The sequence below is a fragment of the Aquarana catesbeiana genome, linkage group LG03 (assembly GCF_042186555.1).
Source record: "Aquarana catesbeiana isolate 2022-GZ linkage group LG03, ASM4218655v1, whole genome shotgun sequence".
Classification (NCBI taxonomy): domain Eukaryota; kingdom Metazoa; phylum Chordata; class Amphibia; order Anura; family Ranidae; genus Aquarana; species Aquarana catesbeiana.
In genome coordinates, this window is record NC_133326.1 from 423,121,133 (window position 1) to 423,144,341 (window position 23,209).

Genomic DNA, 23,209 nt, shown 5'->3' on the forward strand with positions numbered 1-23,209 from the left:
CCCCCAGACTGCAAAGCTGGGGGTCATCGTCATTTGGTGAGTGGGGACACATATGGGGGTGTTGATTTGCACCTGAAAAGTTCTGGAGCATCTGTGGTTTACTGCACCTGAAAAGTTTTTCCATCGTTGATTAGAACATTTAGAATATTTTATTTGGACTTTACTTCATATGGATTTTGCTTTGTCTATTCACATCTGCACTCATTTATACTTAGTTTTGCGCGTTTACTATTTGTGAGCGGGAGGGGCACTCGGCAGGGGGGGAAGCCCAGAGCACCAGTAGGTGACCTGAGAAGAGGAAGATGGGGATCACTCTATGCAAAACCATTGTACAGCAGGTGAGTATAACATGTTTGTTATTTAACTGAGTCGCTTTAACTTACAATTGCGCGTCCGTGCGACATTGTACCTAAACAAAATTGACGTTCTTTTTTCCCACAAATAGAGCTTTCTTTTGGTGGTATTTGATCACCTCTGCGGTTTTTATTTTTTGTGCTATAAACAAAAAAAGACCAACAATTTTGAAAAATAAAAAATATTCTTTACTTTTTTGCTATAGCAAATATCAAAAAAAAAAAAACAACAAAAAAAAATGTCTTCATCAGTTTAGACCAATATGTATTATTCTACATATTTTTGGTAAAAAAAAAAAAAATGCAATAAGTGTATATTGATTGGTTGGCGCAAAAGTTATAGCGTCTACAAAATAGGGGATATATTTATGGCATTTTTATTCTAAATTAATTTTTTACTAGTAATTGCGGTGATCAGCGATTTTTAGCGGACTGTGACATTGCGGCGGACAGATCGGACAATTTTTTGGGACCACTGACATTTATACAGCGATCAGAGCTGAAAAATAGCCACTGATTACTGTATAAATGTCACTGGCAGGGAAGGGGTTAACACTAGGGGGAGATCAAGGAGTTAAGTATGCCTTAGGGAGGTGTTTCTAAATGTGGGAGCAGTGTACTGACAAGGAGTAGAGAAAGATTGCTGTTCCTGATTACTAAGAACAGCAGATCTCTCTCTACTCTCCTGACAGAACGGGGATCTGTTTGTTTACATTGACAGATCCCCTATCCGGCTCTCTGAGGAGTGATTGCAGGTCACCGGCGGACGTCGCGGCCGCCGGCCACACACATCTGTTATGGCTTCTCGCCACAGGTGCGTGCCCCCTAGAGCTCTTAAAGCGGCCAACTTACAGCTACGGCGATTCACACAGCCGTGCCAACCTGCCGCAGTATAACTGCGGTGGCTGGTCGGCAAGCGGTTAAAAAAAAAAGCCTTTAATATCACTTTAAGAGTCTTTCACATTGGTGCAGTTAAAAATGTTGTATACTTTTTCAAAAACGCATATCACATTTTTAACATGCTTTTGATGGATTTTTTGGTGTACTTTCTGGTTACCTGACTTCCAGGATGCACCTGTGACTCAAAGTTCACCCCCATTGACTTACAATGAATGGTGTGTTATTGGTGCACTTTTCTAAAGTTGGAGCCTGCAGGACTTTTCAAAACTCAGGGCAAATGCAGCGCAGAAGTGTGAACAGTTACATAGGATTTAAAGGGGAATCATTTTCATGCAATTTGTTGCGTTGGGAAGGTGTGTTTTAGCATGGTAAAGGGCACCACTGTGAAAGGGGCCTTAATTTCCAGTACAGTGGACTAAATTCCGATTGAAATTTTGCATATGGTGGGTGAAGATAGTAATATATTGTGGTTTAATTGAGAGAATTGTTTTTGCAGTCAGGAGCATTTGTTGTGGGGGATTTTTTTCACAGCATGTCATAATTGATGTATATACTGTAAGTAGTGTTGCACTTAAGGTTTTTTAATTTCTAGCAAGTAGGAATACCATAAGAAGTGTTGGCTGGCTGCTCAAAAGGGATAAGGATGGAAACACCCAGCACAGATATATTCACATTTGTTTAGAGTTTTAACCCTGTATACTGTATGTTTGAAAATGACACTCACCAGCCACTTTATTAGGTACACCTGTTCAATTGCTTGGTAACACAAACTGCTAATTAGCCAATCACATGGCAGCAACTTATTGCATTTAGGCATCTAAACGTGGTGAAGACGACTTGCTGAAGTTCAAACCAAGCATCAGAATATTGAAGAAAGGGGATTTAAGTGACTTTAAACATGGCATGGTTGTTGGTGCCAGACACGCTGGTCTGAGTATTTCAAAAACTGATCTACTGGAATTTTCACGCACAATCATCTCTAGGGTTTACAGAGAATGGTCCGAAAAAGAGAAAATATCCAGTGAGCAAGAGTTGTGTGGATGAAAATGCCTTGTTGATGTCAGAGGAGAATAGGCAGACTGGTTCGAGATAATAGAAAGGCAACAGTAACTCAAATAACCACTCGTTACAACCAAGGTACGCAGAATACCATCTCTGAATGCACAACAGACAAAACAGACAAAGCAGCACAACAGCAGCAAAAAAATGAGGCTACAATTCACACAAGCTCACCAAAATTGGACAATAGAAGATTGGAAAAACGTTGCCTGGTCTGATGAGTCTCGATTTCAGCTGCGGTATTCAGACGGTAGGGTCAGAATTAGGCATAAATAAGATAAAAACATGAATCCATCCTGCCTTGTATCAACGGTTCAGGCTGGTGGTGGTGTAATGGTGTGGGGGATATTTCCTTGGCACACTTTGGGCCCCCTTAGTACCAATTGAGCATCGTTCAAATGACACGGCCTACCTGAGTATTACTGCTGAGCATGTCCATACTTTTATGACTACAGTGTACCCATCTTCTCATGTCTACTTCCAGCAGGATAATGCACCATATCACAAAGCTCAAATCATCTCAAACTGGTTTCTTGAACATGACAGTGAGTTCACTGTACTCCAATGGCCTCCACAGTCACCACATCTTAATCCAGTAGAGCACCTTTGGTATGTGGTGGAATGGGAAATTCGCATCATGAATGTGCAGCCAACAAATCTGCAGCAACTGCCTGATGCTATCATGTCAATATGGACCAACATCTCTGAGGAATGTTTCCAACACCTTTTTAAATCTACACCACAAAGAATTAAGGCAGCTCTGAAGGCAAAAGGGGGTCCAACCTGGTACTAGCAAGGTGTACCTAATAAAGTGGCCGGTGAGTTTATGTATAGGATATACAATCAAAGATATTTAGTTGCTTTCCATCAATTTTAAGGATATGGGTGGGCCAAGGTAAATTTCCCTTCCCTAATTATATTACCTAGATGGATGGGGTCCACAGCTTCCAAGACACTACACGCATAGTGCTAGAAGGCACACAGACACACTTGTACAAGAAAATTACTAACAATTTTCTGCTGCTCAAAAGGATATTCAAAGAATAAAGGCTGTGTAGCAAAGAATATTGTACAAATAAAGAGGCATCAAGGCATGCCACAACCTCCTGGTACACGTCATGTCCTAGGAGGTGGCGTGACCAATCTGACAGTGCAGTGCAATATATACGGTGCCTTGAAAAAGTATTCATACCCCTTGAAAATTTCCACATTTTGTCATGTTACAACTCCTGGACTTGGGAGCTAAATTGAGGAAAAGGACCTCCAAGGTAGTATTCTCAGGAATACTACTGGTACCTCAAGCCACACCAGAAAGGCAGAGGGAGATTAGGGAAGTAAACAAGTGGCTGAGAAGTTGTGTAGTAAGAAAGGGTTTGGGTTCCTGGAGGACTGGGCCGACTTTTCAGTCAGTCACCAGTACTATAGAAGGGACAGACTGCACCTAAATGAGGAGGGTGCGGATCTGCTGGGAGTGAAGATGGCCAAAAAGTTAGAGGGGTTTTTAAACTAGGCGACGGGGGGGTCCAGAGGTAGAGATAGTCAGCGCGGAACATATTCCAGATGGTAGTATTGGGGGCATTAGTGATAGGTTGACTAAAGCACATAAACCCAAGGTAAGTATAGTAACAAGTCCTAGTCGCAATCTTGGAACACCCAATAAGAGGATAGTATGCGACCGGTCTAAACTATGTGCCATGTTCACCAATGCCAGGAGCCTGGCGGACAAGATGGGTGAACTAGAGATACTGTTGTACGAGGAGGATTTGGATTTTGTGGGAATTTCAGAGACCTGGTTCAACAGCTCTCATGATTGGCTGGCAACCATTCAAAGATATACCCTTTATCGCAGGGATAGAGAGGGTAAAAAAGGGGGAGGGTATGCCTATATATCAAGAATAATGTAATAATGTACAAGTGAATGTAAGGGAGCTAGGGAGGAGGTGGAATCCTTATGGGTAGAGCTCCAAAGGGATGAAGCCAAGGGGAAAATAATACTGGGAGTATGCTATAGGCCCCCGAACCTGAGGGAGGAGGAGGAGACAGACCTCGTATCACAATTTGGATTAGCAGGAAGGATGGGAAGTGTTATCATAACGGGGGATTTTAATTATCCAGACATAGACTGGGCGGAGGGAACCACGCATTCGTCTAAGGCTCGCCAGTTCCTAAATGTCTTGCAGGACAATTTCATGGGTCAGATGGTAGATGCACCAACTAGAAATAAAGTGTTACTAGATCTACTGATTACCCACAATACAGACCTGATCACAGATGTGGAAATACCAGGCAATTTAGGAAACAGCGATCACAGGTCAATTGGCTTCAGTATAAAAATCCACTCACATAGGAAACATAAGGGGAATACAAAGACACTGAATTTCAAAAGAGCAAACTTCCCCAAACTACGAACCTTGCTAGAAGGCATGAATTGGGATAAAATCTTAGGAACAAAGAACACGGAGGAGAGATGGGTTTTCTTTAAGAGCATATTAAATAAGGGCATTAGCCAATGCATCCCATTGGGTAATACATTTAAAAGAGCAAACAAAAGTCCTAGATGGATTAACTCCAATGTAAAAATGCATTTAAAAGCAAAGGAGAAGGCCTTCAAAAAATACAGTGTTGAGGGATCATCATCAGCATTCAGACTTTATAAAGAATGCAACAAGAAATGTAAGGGTGCAATTAGGGCGGCTAAGATAAAACATAAAAGACACATAGCGGAGGAGAGCAAAACAAATCCCAATAAATTCTTTAAGTAAACAGTAAAAATTGGAGGACAGACCATATTGGTCCCATAAAGAATGAGGAAGGACATCTCTTTACAAAGTATGGGGAGAAGGTATTGAATGTATTCTTCTCCTCGGTCTTCACAAGGGAATTGGGGGGGGGCTTCAGTAACCAAAACTGCAGTGTTTATCCTCATGACACATCACAGGAAGCACCTCCATGGTTAACAGAGGACAAAATTAGAATTAGACTTGGAAAACTTAACATTAATAAATCACTGGGACCAGATGGCTTGCACCCGAGGGTACTTAGGGAACTCAGTCAAGTAACTGCCAGACCATTGTTCCTAATTTTTACTGACAGTCTACTGATTGGAATGGTACCAGCTGATTGGAGAAAAGCCAATGTAGCACTAATATTTAAAAAGGGCCCAAAATACATTCCTGGGAATTACAGACCAGTTAGCCTAACATCAATAGTATGCAAGCTCTTGGAGGGGATGATAAGGGACTATATACAAGATTAACCTTCTATGAAGAGGTGAGTTGCCATCTAGATAAAGGAAGGCCCATAGATGTGGTGTATCTGGATTTTGCAAAAGCATTTGACACAGTTCCCCATAAATGTTTTCTGTACAAAATAAGGTCCGTTGGCATGGACCATAGGGCGAGTACATGAATTGAACACTGGCTACAAGGGCAAGTTCAGAGGGTAGTGATAAATGGAGAATACTCAGAATGGTCAGGGGTGGGTAGTGGGGTCCCCCAGGGTTCTGTCCTGGGACCAATCCTATTTAATTTGTTCATAAACGACCTGGAGGATGGGGTAAACAGTTCAATCTCTGTATTTGCAGAAAATACTAAGCTAAGCAGGGCAATAACTTCTGCGCAGGATGTGGAAACCTTGCAAGAAGATCTGAACAAATTAATGGGGTGGGTAAATACATGGCAAATGAGGTTTAATGTAGAAAAATGTAAAATAATGCATTCCGGTGGCAAAAATATGAATGCAATCTATACACTAGGGGGAGAACCTCTGGGGGAATCTAGGATGGAAATGAACCTGGGGATCCTAGTAAATGATAGGCTCAGCAATGGCATCCAAGCTGCTGCTAACAAAGCAAACAGAATATTGGCTTGCATTAAAAATGGGATTAACTCCAGAGATAAAACAATAATTCTCCCACTCTACTCTAGGTCCGGCCGCACCTAGAGTATGCTGTCCAGTTCTGGGCACCAGTCCTCAGGAAGGATGTACTGGAAATGGAGCGAGTACGAAGAAGGGCAACAAAGCTAATAAAGGGTCTGGAGGATATTAGTTATGAAGAAAGGTTGCGAGCACTGAACTAATTCTCTCTGGAGAAGAGAGGGGATATGATTTCAATTTACAAATACCGTACTGGTGACCCCACAATAGGGATAAAACTTTTTTGTGGAAGGGAGTTTATTAAGACACGTGGCCACGCATTAAAATTGAAAGAAAAGAGGTTTAACCTTAAACTACATAGAGGATTCTTTACTGTAAGTGCGGCAAGGATGTAGAATTCCCTTCCACAGGCGATGGTCTCAGCTGGAGGCATTGATAGTTTAAAAAACTATTAGATAAGCACCTGAACAAACACAACATACAGGGATATACAAGGTAATACTGTCATATAATCATACACATAGGTTGGACTTGATGGACTTGTGCCTTTTTTCAACCTCACCTACTATGTAACTATGTAACCAAAAACGTAAATGTATTTTTTGGGGATTTTTTGTGATATACCAACACAAAGTGGCACATAATTGTGCAGTGGAAGGAAAATGATAAATGAAAATGAAAAGTGTGGCGTGCATTTGTATTCAGCCCCCTTTACTCCCCTAACTAAAATCTAGGGAAACCAATTGCCTTCAGAAGTCACCTAATTAGTAAATAGGGTCCACCTGTGTGTAATTTAATCTCAGTATAAATACAGCTGTTCTGTACAGCCCTCAGAGGTTTGTTAGAGAACCTTAGTGAACAAACAGCATCACAAAGGCCAAGGAACACACCAGACAGGTCAAGGATAAAGTTGTTGAGAAGTTTAAAGCAGTATAGGTTATAGAAAAAAAAAAGTCCAGACCTAAATCCAATTGAGAATCTGTGGCAAGACTTGAAAATTGCTGTTCACAGATGCTCTCCATCCAATCTGACAGAACTTGAGCTATTTTGCAAAGAAAAATTGGCAAACATGTCACTCTCTAGATCAGGGGTAGGCTACCTAGGGCTCTCCAGCTGTTGTGGAACTACATTCCCCATGAGGCATTGCAAAGCTGGCAGTTACAATTACTCCCAGAGGCATGATGGGACTTGTAGTTCTGCAACAGCTGGAGGGCCCCAGGTTGCCTACCCCTGTTCTAGATGTGCAAAGCTGGTAGAGACATACCCAAAAAGACTTGCAGCTGTATTTGCAGCGAAAGGTGGTTCTACAAAGTATTGACTCAGGGGAGCTGAATACAAATGCATGCCACACTTTTCACATACAGTAATACCTCAGATTGCGGGTTACGTGGTTTACAAGCGTTTCGCAATACAAGCTATTTTTTTTAAATCCTGACTCGGTTTGCGAGCATCGTCTTGCAAGACGAGCAGGATTCAAGTAAATGGGGTGTGCAGTACCACATTTGGCCAGAGGTGTGGGGGCACAAGTGACACTCTGAGCCGCTTAGATGCACTTGGAGCCGTTTGGAGACACTCCGAAATACTCCATTCACGAGTGTCTCCAAGCCTCTCAAAGTGTCTGAGTGCATCAGAACGGCTCCAAGCGGTCTCTGAGTGTCTGCGGCGCCCCCCCCACTTCTGACCACATGTGGTACTGCATACAATAGCAGTCACTGTGGAACGAATTATCTGAGTTTCCATTGACTCCTATGGGGAAACTTTGATATACGAGTGCTTTGGATTACAAGCATTCTTCTGGAACAAATTATTGTCGTAATCCAAGGTTCCACTGTATTTGTAAAAAAAAAAAATTGAAAATCATTTTCTTTCCACTTCACAATTATGTGACACTTTGTGTTGGTCTATCACATAAAATCCCAATAAAATACATTTACGTTTTTGGTTGTAACATGACAAAATGTGGAAAATTTCAAGGGGTATGAATACTTTTTCAAGGCACTGTCATGACAAGTAGATCTTGTGGGTGTGAGAACAATTTATAGAGAAGGAACTAAGATAATTTTGTTAAGGCTCTGTGCTCTAGCTATGACATCATCCACTCTAAGCACCCCAATAGACACTCTGTTTAATCAATATAATTCCTGAAATGATCACTAAACTTAAACAGCTTTTTCACAAAAACTGTAAAAGATATCAAACTGAAAAGATATAGTCAGATAGCTGAATATAATATTTTGTGAACATTTTAAAGTTTGTTTGGCGTCTGTAAGTGAAAGTATGAAGGAGCTGAAACTTTTGGGAGCGGAAGAAGATTTTAAGGATTTGAAGCATGCTCTCATTCACTTCAATGTTAAAAAAAAGTGTTAAAAAGCTTAATATTTTAAAAAGTATAAATAGTAGAAAAAAAGTCGAAGTAGTCCCATCATTAGCTGAAAGAGCTGAACATTTTAAAAGTTGAATGGTTTTAATAGCTGAAAGTATGCAGAAGTTACGCAGAGCCAAAAAACGTACGAAATAATAATAAAACTAGAAAATGCATTTCCGGGCCAAAATGCGTGGGAATGCTGAATAGCTGAATTGCTAAAACGGCCCCCAGCAAAACTGCCCCTATCATACTGCCATCAAAACTGCCCCATCAGAATCGCCCCATCAAAATTGTCCCCATCAAAACTGCCCCATCATATTGCCACCATCAAAACTGCCCCATCAAAACTGCCCCATCAAAACTGCCCCATCATATTGCCACCATCAGAATTGCCCCATCAAAACTGCCCCATCAAAACTGCCCCATCATATTGCCACCATCAAAACTGCCCCATCAAAACTGCCCCATCATATTGCCACCATCAAAACTGCCCCATTATATTGCCATCAAAACTGCCCCATCAGAATTGCCCCATCAAAAAAGCCACCATCAAAACTGCCCCATCAGAATTGCCCCATCAAAACTGCCCCATCAAAACTGCCCCATCATATTGCCACCATCAGAATTGCCCCATCAAAACTGCCCCATCATATTGCCACCATCAAAACTGCCCCATCATATTGCCACCATCAAAACTGCCCCCATTATATTGCCATCAAAACTGCCCCATCAGAATTGCCCCATCAAAATTGCCACCATCAAAACTGCCCCATCAGAATTGCCCCATCAAAACTGCCCCATCAAAACTGCCCCATCATATTGCCACCATCAGAATTGCCCCATCAAAACTGCCCCATCATATTGCCACCATCAAAACTGCCCCATCATATTGCCACCATCAAAACTGCCCCCATTATATTGCCATCAAAACTGCCCCATCAGAATTGCCCCATCAGAATTGCCCCATCAAAACTGCCCCATCAAAACTGCCCCATCATATTGCCACCATCAAAACTGCCCCCATTATATTGCCATCAAAACTGCCCCATCAGAATTGCCCCATCAGAATTGCCCCATCAAAATTGCCACCATCAAAACTGCCACCATCAAAACTGCCACCATCAAAACTGCCCCATCAGAATTGCCCTATCAAAACTGCCCCATCATATTGCCACACTCAAAACTGCCCCATCATATTGCCACACTCAAAACTGCCCCATCAGATTGCCCCATCAAAACTGCCCCCATCAAAACTGCCCCATCAGAATTGCCCCATCAAAACTGCCCCATCAGAATTGCCACCATCAAAACTGCCCCATCATATTGCCACCATCAAAACTGCCCCATCAAAACTGCCCTATCATATTCCTCTATTATAAATCAGTACATGGTGTGTCTGAACCCTCCCCCAGGCTCTGTAATCAGAGCTGAGATGCTCCAGCCACCTCCCCCCGTGTATAACAGAAGCGTTGGTAACCATGGCAACAAAAGCAACACAGTACACTGTTTAATGGCTAAAATTTCCTGAAATTACCACTGAACAAACAGCTTTTTCACAAAAACTGTAAAAGATATCAATCTGAAAAGATATAGCCAGATAGCTGAATATTTTGTGAACATTTTAAAGTTTGTTTGGCATCTGTAGGTGAAAGTATGAAGGAGCTGAAACTTTTGGGAGCGGAAGAAGATTTTAAGGATCTGAAGCATGCTCCCATTGACTTCAATGTTAAAAAAAAGTGTTAAAAAGCTTAATATTTTAAAAAGTATAAATAGTAGAAAAAAAAGTTGAAAAAGTCCCATCATCAGCTGAATGAGACGAACATTTTAATAGTTGAATGGTTTTAATAGTTAAAAGTATGCAGAAGTTACGCAGAGCCAAAAAACGTACGGAATAAAACTAATAAATAAAAATAAATAAAATCGAATAACAAAAAAAGCAGTCCCACTAATAAAAACTAGAAAATGCATTTTCTGGGGAAAATGTGTGGAAATACTGCATAACATCTCCCTATCTGCTAGCTGCCTGTCCCCTGAACACACTGTAAAAAACATCTCCTCACTATCTGCTAGCTGCCTGAGTGAGAGACAGTGTGAGAGAACCCTTCAAACAAGCCTTAATAAATCCACAACAGTACATGCTATGGAAACAGCGACTTCACCGTTAGAGACACACGGCCTTTGTGAACGTATCGGTATAAAATTTATGTTGATAAACTTAAAAATGTGGGCATGTCAGCGATTTAAAAAAGAAGTTGGCTGTGCATTTCGCTGGGAAATGTGAAGAATTTTATACAGGACAGTGAATGGAAGAAAGTGTAGAACTCTTGTTATTTGGAATCAGCCAAAAGTAAAAGGTTTATCACAAAACTGAGCACATTGCCTGAAACTAGACAAAAATACCTATGTTTTGATGTATAAATTGTGTATGACAAGTAGATCTTGTGGGCGTGAGAGCAATTTATAGAGAATGAACTAAGATAATTCTTTTAAGGCTCTGTGCTCTAGGTATGACATCATCCACTCTAAGCACCCCAATAGACACTCTGTTTAATCGATAACATTTCCTGAAATGATCAGTAAACTTAAACAGCTTTTTCACAAAAACTGTAAAAGATATCAAACTGAAAAGTTATAGTCAGATAGCTGAGTATTTTGTGAACATTTTAAAGTTTGTTTGGCGTCTGTAGGTGAAAGTATGAAGGAGCTGAAACTTTTGGGAGCGGAAGATTTTAAGGATTTGAAGCATGCTCTCATTCACTTCAATGTTAAAAAAAGTGTTAAAAAGCTTAATATTTTAAAATTTATTTTATAAATAGTAGAAAAAAAGTTGAAAAAGTCCCATCATCAGCTGAAAGAGCTGAACATTTTAAAAGTTGAATGGTTTTAATAGCTGAAAGTTACGCAGAGCCAAAAAACGTACGGAATAAAATTATAATCAATAATAAATAAAAAAACGAACAACAATAGTGGGGCTGCTGAAGCATTCCCACTAAAAATAAATAAAAACGAATAACAATAGTGGGACTGCTGAAGCAGTCCCACTAATAAAAACGAATAACAATAGTGGGACTGCTGAAGCAGTCCCACTACAAATAAATAAAAATGAATAACAATAGTGGGACTGCTGAAGCATTCCCACCAATAAATAAAAAACGAATAACAATAGTGGGGCTGCTGAAGAATTCCCACTAAATAGACTTCTGGTACATGACAACTATATTACCCACAGGTGTGTGAATCTTCCACTTTAGATTTGTTTTTTCTTCCTGCATATACTACCGCATACACTAATCAATAGAGAGTCAATAGAAAAGACAGGTTAAATGCAAGTACAAAATAAGGAAAATTTAACATTCCATAAAGTGAAAGGAAAAGAGCAAAAGTCCATAGCTGCGAGAGCATGCAGTTTATGCCACAAGCAGAATTATAAATAGGTCTTTTACTTGAAGACTTTTTTTGGGTTGGGTAATCTGCATCCGGTTTAGACAGCCACTGTACTACATAATTATTCTTTAATGGATCAGTTGAATTTCCTAAAAAAAAAAAAAAGAACAATTTGTTGTTAAATATTTACATTAAACAGCTTTTCAGAATTTTTATTTCACATAACTTCACAGTATAAAAACAGAATACCTATAGCTCTTTTCATTTTCTCATTCTCAGTCTTCCATGCTACTTCACAGATAAATGCTGTTATGAATATCCAAATATCCATGCTAACCATATTCATGCTGTGTGACTGAGAAAAATGACACTGCTAATCTTTGCTCTACAGTAAATGTTGCTGCTTTGAACATCCATGCTAACCATACTACAGTATGGCTGAGAACTTGACACTCTGTTAATCAACTCTCCATGGTAAATGTTCTCAATATTTTTCTCACCTTTTTTTGCCTTTTGTGATGAAAGAAATAATTCTCTTTTATGACCTTAGCCTGTGTCTGTGGCTTATCTGGTTTTAACAATGCACTTCAAGAGTCTCTTATTAATTCATTGATCATAAATTGATGAATACTTCCTTGACCTTTTTTCCCATAAATTTAGATCTGCCTATGGGGAAAGTCAGACTTTTTTTTGCCTAAGTATTATTTTGCACAAGTGTAGTAGATTTTGATTGGTTCTTTCTCAAACGTTGGTGCAGAGGCAGTCAGGCACACAACATTTTCCACACTCTCTGGCTCAATAATTAGTCTAAATGATGCCTTTTTATGTATTTTTTTTGCTGAAGAACTTGGATGGGGAGATGGGTGCCATGGGATACCACAGGGACACTAAACAACAAGAGGACACTTTAGCATGGATCAAAATAAAGCCAAGGACTGGCTGAGATTTGATCCATCTATGGGCAGGCTGATTGTACCCAAGTCGATCCATCAGTTGACTTGGATTCAACCAGCCTGTCAGATTTTTACATGTGATTACTGACAGCAGCCTTAGCCGTAAGCCGTAATCATTGCATTCTGCCGACCGAGAAGGCTCCCCACATCCCCCTGATGACAGAACACAATAGCCCTGCGGGAGGCATTCCCCCATCAACACCTGTCGTGGAAGGAAAGAAAATCAAATCATCTATGGGCTGCTTTTAAATTCTCTAGACCAAGGGTAGGCAACCTTTGAGAGGTGAAGATCACCAGAGTGATCTTGGTCAAAGAGCTCAAAAATCACCAGGGCTCAACACTCTTTTTAAAAAAAAAGAAATTGACTATCAAGCCCTAACTAAATAGTAAGGATGACACAGGGACAACTTAGAAAAATTATAATGAAACTAATCTCACTGTAAAAATATAAAGTTAGGATACCATAAAAGTTAACGTTAGTGAGCAACTCATTCACTTTCATTCACAATTTTTTTAAATTTGGAGAGTAATTGGTAACCCCACAAGTCTGTTCAAGAGTCTAATCATGATGGCAAAACATTTGATACTGCAGGCTGACTTGCTTGACTAGTTTCAGATCTGAATGCAGGGCAGCATATAGAGGTCAGTAATAAGTAGGGCGGTGTGTAGGGCTGTGTATAGAAGTCAGTAAAAAGTAGGGTGGTGTATAGCGGTAACTAATAGGTAGAACACAGTATAGGAGTCATCAGTTTGTATAGTAGATTATAGGGGTCAGTATGGCAGAGGACGGGGTTAGTAGAGCAGTGGACGGTGTATGTCAATAGTGCAGTGAATGACGTCAGTCAGTAGAGCAGTGGATGGTGACAGTTAGTAAGACAGAGGTTGGTGACAGATAGTAGGACAGAGTATGGTGACAGTTAGTAGGACAGAGTATGGTGACCGTTGGTAGAGTTGTGGATGGTGACAGTTGGTAGGGCTGTGGATAGTGTAAGTAAGTAGGGTTGTTGATAGTGTCAGCAAGTAGGGCTTTGGATGGTGTCAATAAGTAGGGCTGTGGATTATGTCAGTTAGTAGGGCTCTGGATGGTGTCAGGTAGTAGGACAGAGTATGGTGACAGTCAGTAGGACAGAGTATGGTGACAGTATGGCTGTTGTTGGTGACCGTTAGCAGGGCAGAAGATGGTGTCAGTTAGTAGGGTTCTGGATGGAGTAGGACTCCGTGGAAGTGAGAGTGTTTCTCCCTTCAGACAAGCTGCAGACTCTCAGGGCCACGGTGAAGCGGTTGAGGAGCCGCAGGTGGTCGTTGCTGCGTTTCTGCATACGAGTTCTGGGCCTTATGGCGGCTTCCTTCAAGGCAGTACAGTACGCCCAATTTCACACCAGAGTCTTGCAGAGGGAGATATTGTCGAAATGGGACAAATCTCCGTTATCCCTGGATCGACAGATTCGGGTGAGCCAGTTAGTCAGGGACTCTTCTCTGGTGGCTGAGATCTCTGGCCCTTCGGTCCGGGAAATCGTTCCTACCTCTTCATTGGACGGTGATCACAACAGACGCCAGCCTGACCGGCTGGGGTGGAGTATTGGGAGTACAATCGACACAGGGCCTCTGGTCGAGGGAGGAATCCCAGTTACCAATCAATGTGCTCGAGCTTCGAGCGATCAGGCTATGTCTCTCCACATGGTCGATAAGACTACAAGGATGTCCGATCAGGATCCAGTCAGACAACGCCACGGCGGTGGCATATGTCAACCATCAAGGAGGAACGAGAAGCTCGGCCGCAGCACGGGAGGTCACTCACATCCTTCGGTGGACAGAGCGACATGTACCGGCCCTGTCGGCCATATACATCCCGGGAGTAGAAAACTGGCAGGTGGACTATCTAAGTTGTTAGATGCTGGACCCAGGAGAATGGGCTCTGCATCCGGAGGTGTTCAGGCTTCTTTGCCTGTGGTGGGGCACACCAGATGTGGACCTTCTGGCCTCTCAGCTCAATCGAAAGGTGTGGAGGTTCGTGTCCAGGACAAGAGATCCTTGGGCAGATGTGTCAGACGAGTTGGTGGCTCCATGGGAGCAGTACCAGCTGATTTACACCTTTCCTCTGCTCAAACTGTTACCACATCTGCTCCGCAGAGTAGAGGGCGAGGGGATCCCAGTCATACTGATTGCCCCGGATTGGCCTCGGCGTCCTTGGTACGCCGACTTGATACGCCTGGTGGCGGATGCTCCATGGCGGTTGCCGCTGCGGGAGGACCTCCTATCACAAGGTCAGATACTTCATCCTGCTTTACCATCTCTGGCTTTGACGGCGTGGCTGTTGAAAGCCAGGTTCTAAGGAACTGAGGTCTGTCGGACTCGGTCATTTCCACTATGCTGAGGGCAAGGAAATCTTCTTCCCAGAAGATATATAATCATACATGGAAGGCTTATATCTCCATGTGTGAGTAGATGGGGTGGCGCCCATGTACTTATTCGGTGGCTAGAGTCCTGCTGTTCTTACAGTGAGGAGTGGACCAGAAGGTGGCCGTGAGCACCGTTAAGGGACAGATTTCAGCTTTGGCTGTTTTTTTCCAATGACCCCTGGCGTCTTACTCATTCTTACGCACTTTTGTGCAAGGGGTTCAGCATGGGATCTGAACCTGGTGCTGTCGGCGCTTCAGAAACCGCCGTTTGAAAACATCAGGGTAATTCTCTTGCTGACCCTGTCTCAGAAAGTGGTCTTTTTAGTGGCTATTACATCTGCCAGGAGGGTTTCAGAGCTGGTGGCCTTGTTTTGCAAGTCACCCTATCTGATTATCCACAGGGATAAGGTGGTGTTGCATCCGCAACCTTCTTTTTTGCCGAAGGTGGTTTTGGCCTTCCACCTCAATGAAGACATTGTGTTACCATCTCTGCATCCTAAGCCGACACATCCTAAAGAGATGGACCTCCATTCCCTGGATGTGATCCGGGCTCTAAGAGTATGAACAATTAACAAGGCGCAATATGCAGATACCTCAGAACGTAGTACCCAATAGTCCAGGGGCATGGATGTATGTACATATATGTACACTAGTAGTATAAAATCGCTATGTCAGTCAGGGCAGCCACCAAGAAACCAAAAGCGAGTTCCAATAGCTGAGAAAATACAAGGAATAGGGGCGGCTATGAGAAATTATCATAAAACAATTTATTACAATCATACGGGCGGATGGTTGAGCTGCGCTGTATCTCCTCAGCGATCGCACTGTCCCTGTGTAGTGGAGGGAGAGACACGGCCAGGTATGTAGATCGAGAGCAAGGCTTGGAGTGCAGACACAGGCTGGCGCCAAGCCGTGACGTCATCAGCATGCGACGCGTTTCTGAAATAGCTGGCTATGGATGGATGGGATAGCAGCATTCCTTTCTCAAGCATGGGTTCTCAAGGCACGGGGAGGTATGATATAGGCGGAACAAGGAGCGGGGCCAGAACATGAATGGAGACACAGAAAAAATACACAAAGGGGAGGGGGACAGACCAAAGGAAACATGGAATGGAAAGGAAGGGGAAAAAAAGACACATAACATCATGCTACCTCCTGAGTTACCAATACTTACTGGAGACACCAGGAGCGAACCCGCCACCCCTATAAATTTAAAAAAGGTAAAGAAAATGAAACCTGTGATGAAAATGACAAGAATATACATATAAATTATTTAAAAGTATGGTATCATCAGAATACATAGTATAGGCCGCAATGGCAAATAAAATGTGGAGCAAGAAAGACTATAGTACTGTGGCTATTTCTATACCTTCATTGAGGACACCGGGCGAGAGGACATCAAGGCAATATATCTAAAAAGTCTCTCTCGAGCACAGTTTTTTAAAACGTTCAGCTTGAGTCATAGATTTGGAGATTTTGCTCGATGAGCTTGATCCACTAACTCTTGAGGGTATTCTTTATCGGCAACCTTCTTTTTTAGTGTGATGCTCTGGGTATCATAGTCAGTGTCTAGGGTACGATTTTGTCTTAGACGACAAAACTGGCCTTTGGGTATGTTATTGGTCCATTTTGGGTAGTGGCAACTCTTGTAGTGTAGAAAACAGTTGCCAGCTGTGGGTTTGGTGTAATTCTTGGCAATGATAGTTTCACCCACATGGCTCAATTCCAGGTCCAAAAAGGCCAAATAACTGGGACCAGAGACGTGTGAAGGATAAACCGTAGGGGTTATGGTTGCAATGATCTACAAATGAGGTAATGGAATCAGTGGAGCCGTCCCAGATTACGATTAGGTTGTCTATATAACGGCCAAAAAATACAATGTGGGATGAGTAGGGATTGTTGTGTGAGATGTAATGTTCTTCCCAGTAGCCCATGGCTAGGTTAGCGTATGAGGGAGTGAAGTTGGCTCCGATGGCAGTACCTTGTATAAGTAGAATTCGCCATCAAAGTCGAAATAATTGTGATTCAGGCAGAAATTGGTAGCCTCCAAGATAAATGCGGCCTGTCTGGGATTCATAAAAGGATCCTGTGCAAGAAAGAATTCTAGGGCTAATAAGCCAAATTGATGGGGAATGGAGGTATAAAGTGAGGTGATGTCTAATGACAGCCATATGTAGGAAGATTCTCACTTGTAGGGTGCAAGTAATTCTAGGAGGTGTGTGCCATCTCTGATGTAGGAAGGTAACTGTTGGACAATCAGTTGGAGGAATTGGTCAATATACCGACTAAACCCAGTGGTGACGCTATCCATGGCAGCCACAATGGGCCTGCCAGGAGGGGAAGTGAGGTTTTTATGAACTTTGGGCAAATAATAAAAATATGGGTTCTGATAAAAACTTTTTGTAAAAAAGGAGGCTTCAGTTTTGTTGATCACTCCGCGTTCAAGAGCTGATTTAACTAAAACATTAACCTCAGTGGTAAAATCTATGGTGGGATCTTTTTTGAGCTTGTGATATGTGGTCTTATCAGAGAGGAGTCTATTGACTTCTTTGATGTAATCTGCTTAGTTGAGCAAAACTATGCCTCCCCCTTTGTCAGCAGATTTAATAATTACATCTGACGTGTGAATTAGAGACTCTAAGGCATGAATATCTGAAAGGGAAAGGTTATGTATATGGGGTGGCACGTGAGATGAAGACTGGCAAAGTTTAAGAAAGTCAGCATAGACTACTCTGTAAAAACTTTCCAGATAGGGGCCTTTGGATTGAGCGGGATAGAAAACAGATTTTGGTTTGAGGGATGAATGTGTTATGGGTGGGGAGGTGGCAAGGTGCTGTATGAAGAGACCTATGCCGCGTACACACGATCAGACTTTCCGGCATACTTGGTCCGGCACACTTTCTGATGGACCAGGTGCGCCGGACTTTAAAACGGACGGACTTGCCCACACACGACCGGACTTTCCGGCGGGCTAAGTCCGCCCGTCTTTCCGACGGACTTTCGCCGGAGTTACGGCGGACTTTCAGAATGAATGGACTTGCTCACACATGGACAAGTCCGTTCATTGACGGGGACTAGAAAAGGAAGTCAATCTTGCCGCTTTTATCAGAGAGATTGACACCTTGTGAGCCCCGTCGCGGGTCATACCAGGCCCTTAGGTCTAGTATGGATTTTAAAGGGAAGCCCCCCTACGCCAAAAAAACGGCCTGGGGTCCCCCCTAGAATCCATACCAGACCCCGATCCGAGCATGCAGCCCGGCCGGTCAGGAAAGGGGGTGGGGACGAGCGAGCGCCCCCCCCTCCTGAACCGTATCAGGCCGCATGCCCTCAACATGGGGGGTGGGTGCTTTGGGGGAGGGGGGCCCTGCGGGGCCCCCCCCCCCAAAGCACCTTGGTCCCCATGTTGATGAGGACAAGGGCCTCTTCCCGACAACCCTGGCCGTTGGTTGTCGGGGTCTGCGGGCAGGGGGCTTATCGGAATCCGGGAGCCCCCTATAATAAGAGGGCCCCCAGATCCCGGCCCCCCACCCTATGTGAATGAGTATGGGGTACATGGTACCCCTACCCATTCACCTAGGGAAAAAGTGTCAATAATAAAACACTACACAGGTTTTTAAAATAATTCATTAAACAGCTCGGGGGGTCTTCCTCTGGCTTCGGGGGTCTTCTTCCGGCTTCGGGGGTCCCTCCGGTTCCTCTTCTCCCGGTGTTCCAGTTCTTCGGCCGGCTCCTCCGCTGTCTTCAGGCCGCTCCCTTGCCAGCGGAGGTCCGGACTTCTGGGCTTCTTATCTTCTTCCCCCTTCTCTTCTCCAGATGTTGACACGATGGTCTCTCCGGCTGGACTGCTCTCTGAGGACTCCGTTGTGACTTATATAGGCGGAGACCCCGCCCCCTTATGATGTCACAGTCCCTGGGCATGCTGGGACTGTGACGTTTTAGGGGGCGTGGTCAACATCACCCGGTGACAATGCCCCCTAAAACGTCACAGTCCCAGCATGCCCAGGGACTGTGACATCATAAGGGGGCGGGGTCTCCGCCTATATAAGTCACAACGGAGCCCTCAGAGAGCAGTCCAGCCGGAGAGACCGTCGTGTCAACATCTGGAGAAGAGGGAAGAAGACAAGAAGCCAAGAAGTCCGGACCTCCGCTGGCAAGAGAGCGGCCTGAAGACAGCGGAGGAGCCGGCCGAAGAACTGGAACACCGGGAGAAGAGGAACCGGAGGGACCCCCGAAGCCGGAAGAAGACCCCCGAAGCCGGAGGAAGACCCCCTGGAGCTGTTTAATAAATTTTAAAAACCTGTGTAGTGTGTTTTATTATTGACACTTTTTCCCTAGGTGAATGGGTAGGGGTACCATGTACCCCATACTCATTCACATACGGTGGGGGGCCGGGATCTGGGGGCCCTCTTATTATAGGGGGCTCCCGGATTCCGATAAGCCCCCTGCCCGCAGACCCCGACAACCAACGGCCAGGGTTGTCGGGAAGAGGCCCTTGTGCTCATCAACATGGGGACAAGGTGCTTTGGGGGAGGGGGGCCCCGCAGGGCGCCCCCTCCCCCAAAGCACCCACCCCCCCATGTTGAGGGCATGCGGCCTGGTACGGTTCGAGGGGGGCGCTCGCTCGTCCCCACCCCCTTTCCTGACCGGCCGGGCTGAGTGCTCGGATCGGGGTCTGGTATGGATTTTAGGGAGGACCCAACGCCATTTTTTCGGCGTAGGGGCTTTCCTTTATAATCCATACCAGACCTAAGGGCCTGGTATGCCCCGCGCTCGCCGCAATGGGAAAATTTGTTTTTCCTATTGCAGCGAGCGCAAAATGCAATACCCTGCCCTCGCATCGTATCTGGTCCGTTGGACCAGCATACAGACGAGCGGGCTTTCCGTCAAACCAGCACACAGACGAGCGGACTTTCCACCAGAAACTGAGTCCGATGGAAAGATTTAAAACTTGTTTCAAATCTAGGTCTGGCGGGCTTTTGGGAAAAAGTCCGCCGGAAAAGTCCGCCGGAGCCTACACACGGTCGGATTGTTCGGAGGACTCTGGTCCGCCGGACCAAGTATGCCGGAAAGTCCGACCGTGTGTACGCGGCATTAGAGTGTCTTCTTCATCAGTGAGAGATTCTAAAACATCAATAATGTTGCCATCATATTCAAAAAAGTCTGGGGAAGGGATAACTGAAGGAAGATCAATGGTATTTGTATTGGGTTTGTTCTGTTTAGCAAGAAAAAACCTTTTTAGGGTCAAATTCCGAATATACCTATTGAGGTCTTTAAATAGAAGAAAAGGGTTGGGCTTATTTATGGGAGCAAAATTGAGTCCTTTGCTTAGTAAGCTAATGTCAGCAGGGGAAAGCTGGAGGGAAGATAGATTGTAAATTTTTACAGTTTGCGGAGTTTTGGTGTGTACGGTCTTAGACTTGTTGCGTCCTCCTCTGCAACCTCTCCGGTGAGTTTTCTTTTTTTCCGGTTGGTTCGAGGAGGACTTGGAGCTAAAAAAAAACGCAGGATCAGAAGTGATGGAGGGGGGGGGGGAGAGGTGGAAAATCTAAATTATCAGCAGAGGTGAAATCAGATGGTTGAATAGAAATAAGTGGTTCCACAGTGTGGATCGAATTGTGGGTCACTACTTGAGCGTCCACGGGTACCATATTAGTGGGCCTAGAAGTGCTGGGGTTATATATGTTGGTGTCATTACTATGACCTATGATTAGGGATGAGGAGATGGACGTGGGATTTTGGGCAGAACTGCACTGGGAAATGTTAGTCCCAGTACTGGGATCTCGAACCCTTCCTCTATAGGAAGGTCTATTGTAAAATTTGTTCAGATCATTGAGAAGATGTTTAGTTCTGATGATTTTGTTCCTGTTATCATCATGGTTGGGATAGAGGGTGGGGGTACCTGAAAGATTCTTGCGTGGAGGGAGGAGAATGTCCATGGGGGGGGATAAGAGGAATGGGAATGTGGGGATAGTTTGGAGGGGGGGGGGGGGGCGGAAAGGCACGAGAAGATGGGGGAGCTAAGGATCTGTTGTCTGAGGTGGGGGGGAGGTGTGGGGGGGGGACGTTTGGGTCTCTGATCTAACGAGGAGGGCAGAGATTTGAGTTTCCAATTGAAAATTCTATTATGATTAAAATCATCAAGGTCTCTTCTAAATTTTCCCAATTTGGTTTTAATCAGGTGGTCTTCATCTGATTTGGTGTTCTTTTTAAGAACATCAAGCCAGGAGGAGGGGACAGTGACCCTATGATTGATGATAGCCGTAGCTATGGTGTTAGCTTGGAGTCGGAATTTTTCAAAAAGATCGGTTCTGTGTTTGATGAGGATTTCCATCCATTTGGAAGTGCAAAATTCTGAAATATTTTCACATTCTTTTTTATTAGTGGCATTCAGAAACGGACATTCTTTGGTAATTCTGAGGCCTCGAGGTGAGATCTTTGCAAAGATATATTTTTCTAAGAAAAATCTATCCCACCAATGGTGCTTGAATTTTCCACAAAGGGTATACCTAGTGGCACCAGAGAGTTTAACATCACTAGAAAAAATGTTTTGTGGTAGTAAGGTATATAATTCTTCTAAAACATTGTGTCTATGGGTTTCTATGTCTTTTAAAAGGTCCATTATAAAAAGGAAGCGAAGGGAACACTAAGCAGTAAAGAGAACCAAAAGGAATAAAGGTAATGGAGAAGGGGCAGATATAAAACATGTACTGCAAGATTAATAATAAAAGTGACAGTGGGAGGATTACAAATAATAATAAAATATGTGGATAATATAACAAGATAAAAAATACATTCAAATACAGTAAAAAATGGTAATTAGTAGTAAGACGAGAGGGTACGGTACAAGAATCTGTGCATGCAGCACTAAAGCTTCTAACATAAGACACTGAACAAGTAACAAGGCGCAATATGCAGATACCTCAGAACGTAGTACCCAATAGTCCAGGGGCATGGATGTATGTACATATATGTACACTAGTAGTATAAAATCGCTATGTCAGTCAGAGCAAATCTCCAAATCTTTGACTCAAGCTGAACGTTTTAAAAAACTGTGCCCGAGAGAGACTTTTTGGATATATTGCCTTGATGTCCTCTCGCCCGGCGGCCTCAATGAAGGTATAGAAATAGCCACAGTACTATAGTCTTTCTTGCTCCACATTTTATTTGCCATTGCAGCCTATACTATGTATTCTGATGATACCATACTTTTAAATCATTTATATTTATATGTATATTCTTGTCATTTTCATCAGAGGTTTCATTTTCTTTACCTTTTTTAAATTTATGGGGGTGGCGGGTTCGCTCCTGGTGTCTCCAGTAAGTATTGGTAACTTAGGAGGTAGCATGATGTTATGTGTGTTTCCCCCCCCCCCTCCTCCTCTTTCCCTCCCCTCCCTACCCTAGTAGCCCCATAAAAAGTTTTTATCGCATCAGGTTGACTGTTTTTCATTGCATGTCACCATTTTTTATATATATATATATATATATATATATATATATATATATATATATATTTTACTGTATATCTAAATTTTATATTTTTCATACATATATCAATATTTATCCCCCATTTCCCCTTCCCCTTCCTTTTTAGATTCACATATACCTATTCATATGGCATCCAGCATACATTTCTGGTTTATATGGATTATATATCTCTCTCTTGCAACATTGTGTCTTTAACTTAATTTTTTGTTTTTTCCATACTCCCCAGATATATATATATATATATATATATATATATATATATATATACATACACACACACACACACACTTTCTTCTCATTACTGTGTCTTTATACCACTGCCCTTGTTGTTTTTCAGTAGTCATAATTTTTAATTATTAATTTCTATTTTTCAATTTTTAATCAATGTGTACTGCCCCATTCCATGTTTCCTTTGGTCCTTCCCCCTCCCCT

The 23,209-nt window shown here is 43.1% G+C and overlaps 1 protein-coding gene across 2 annotated transcripts in view; it reads right to left on the reverse strand.

Annotated features, from left to right (window-relative positions):
* LOC141132411 (A disintegrin and metalloproteinase with thrombospondin motifs 2-like) overlaps positions 1-23,209 on the reverse strand; it is a 1,679,109-nt gene that overhangs the window by 170,917 nt on the left and 1,484,983 nt on the right. Inside the window, exon 21 of one of the 2 annotated variants that reach the window (XM_073620760.1) lies at positions 11,997-12,086. The exons of the other annotated variant lie outside the window; for it this stretch is intronic. Within the exon in view, the coding sequence (XP_073476861.1) occupies positions 11,997-12,086 (90 nt within the window). The remainder of the gene's footprint in view (positions 1-11,996; positions 12,087-23,209) is intronic. 2 annotated transcript variants of the gene reach the window in all.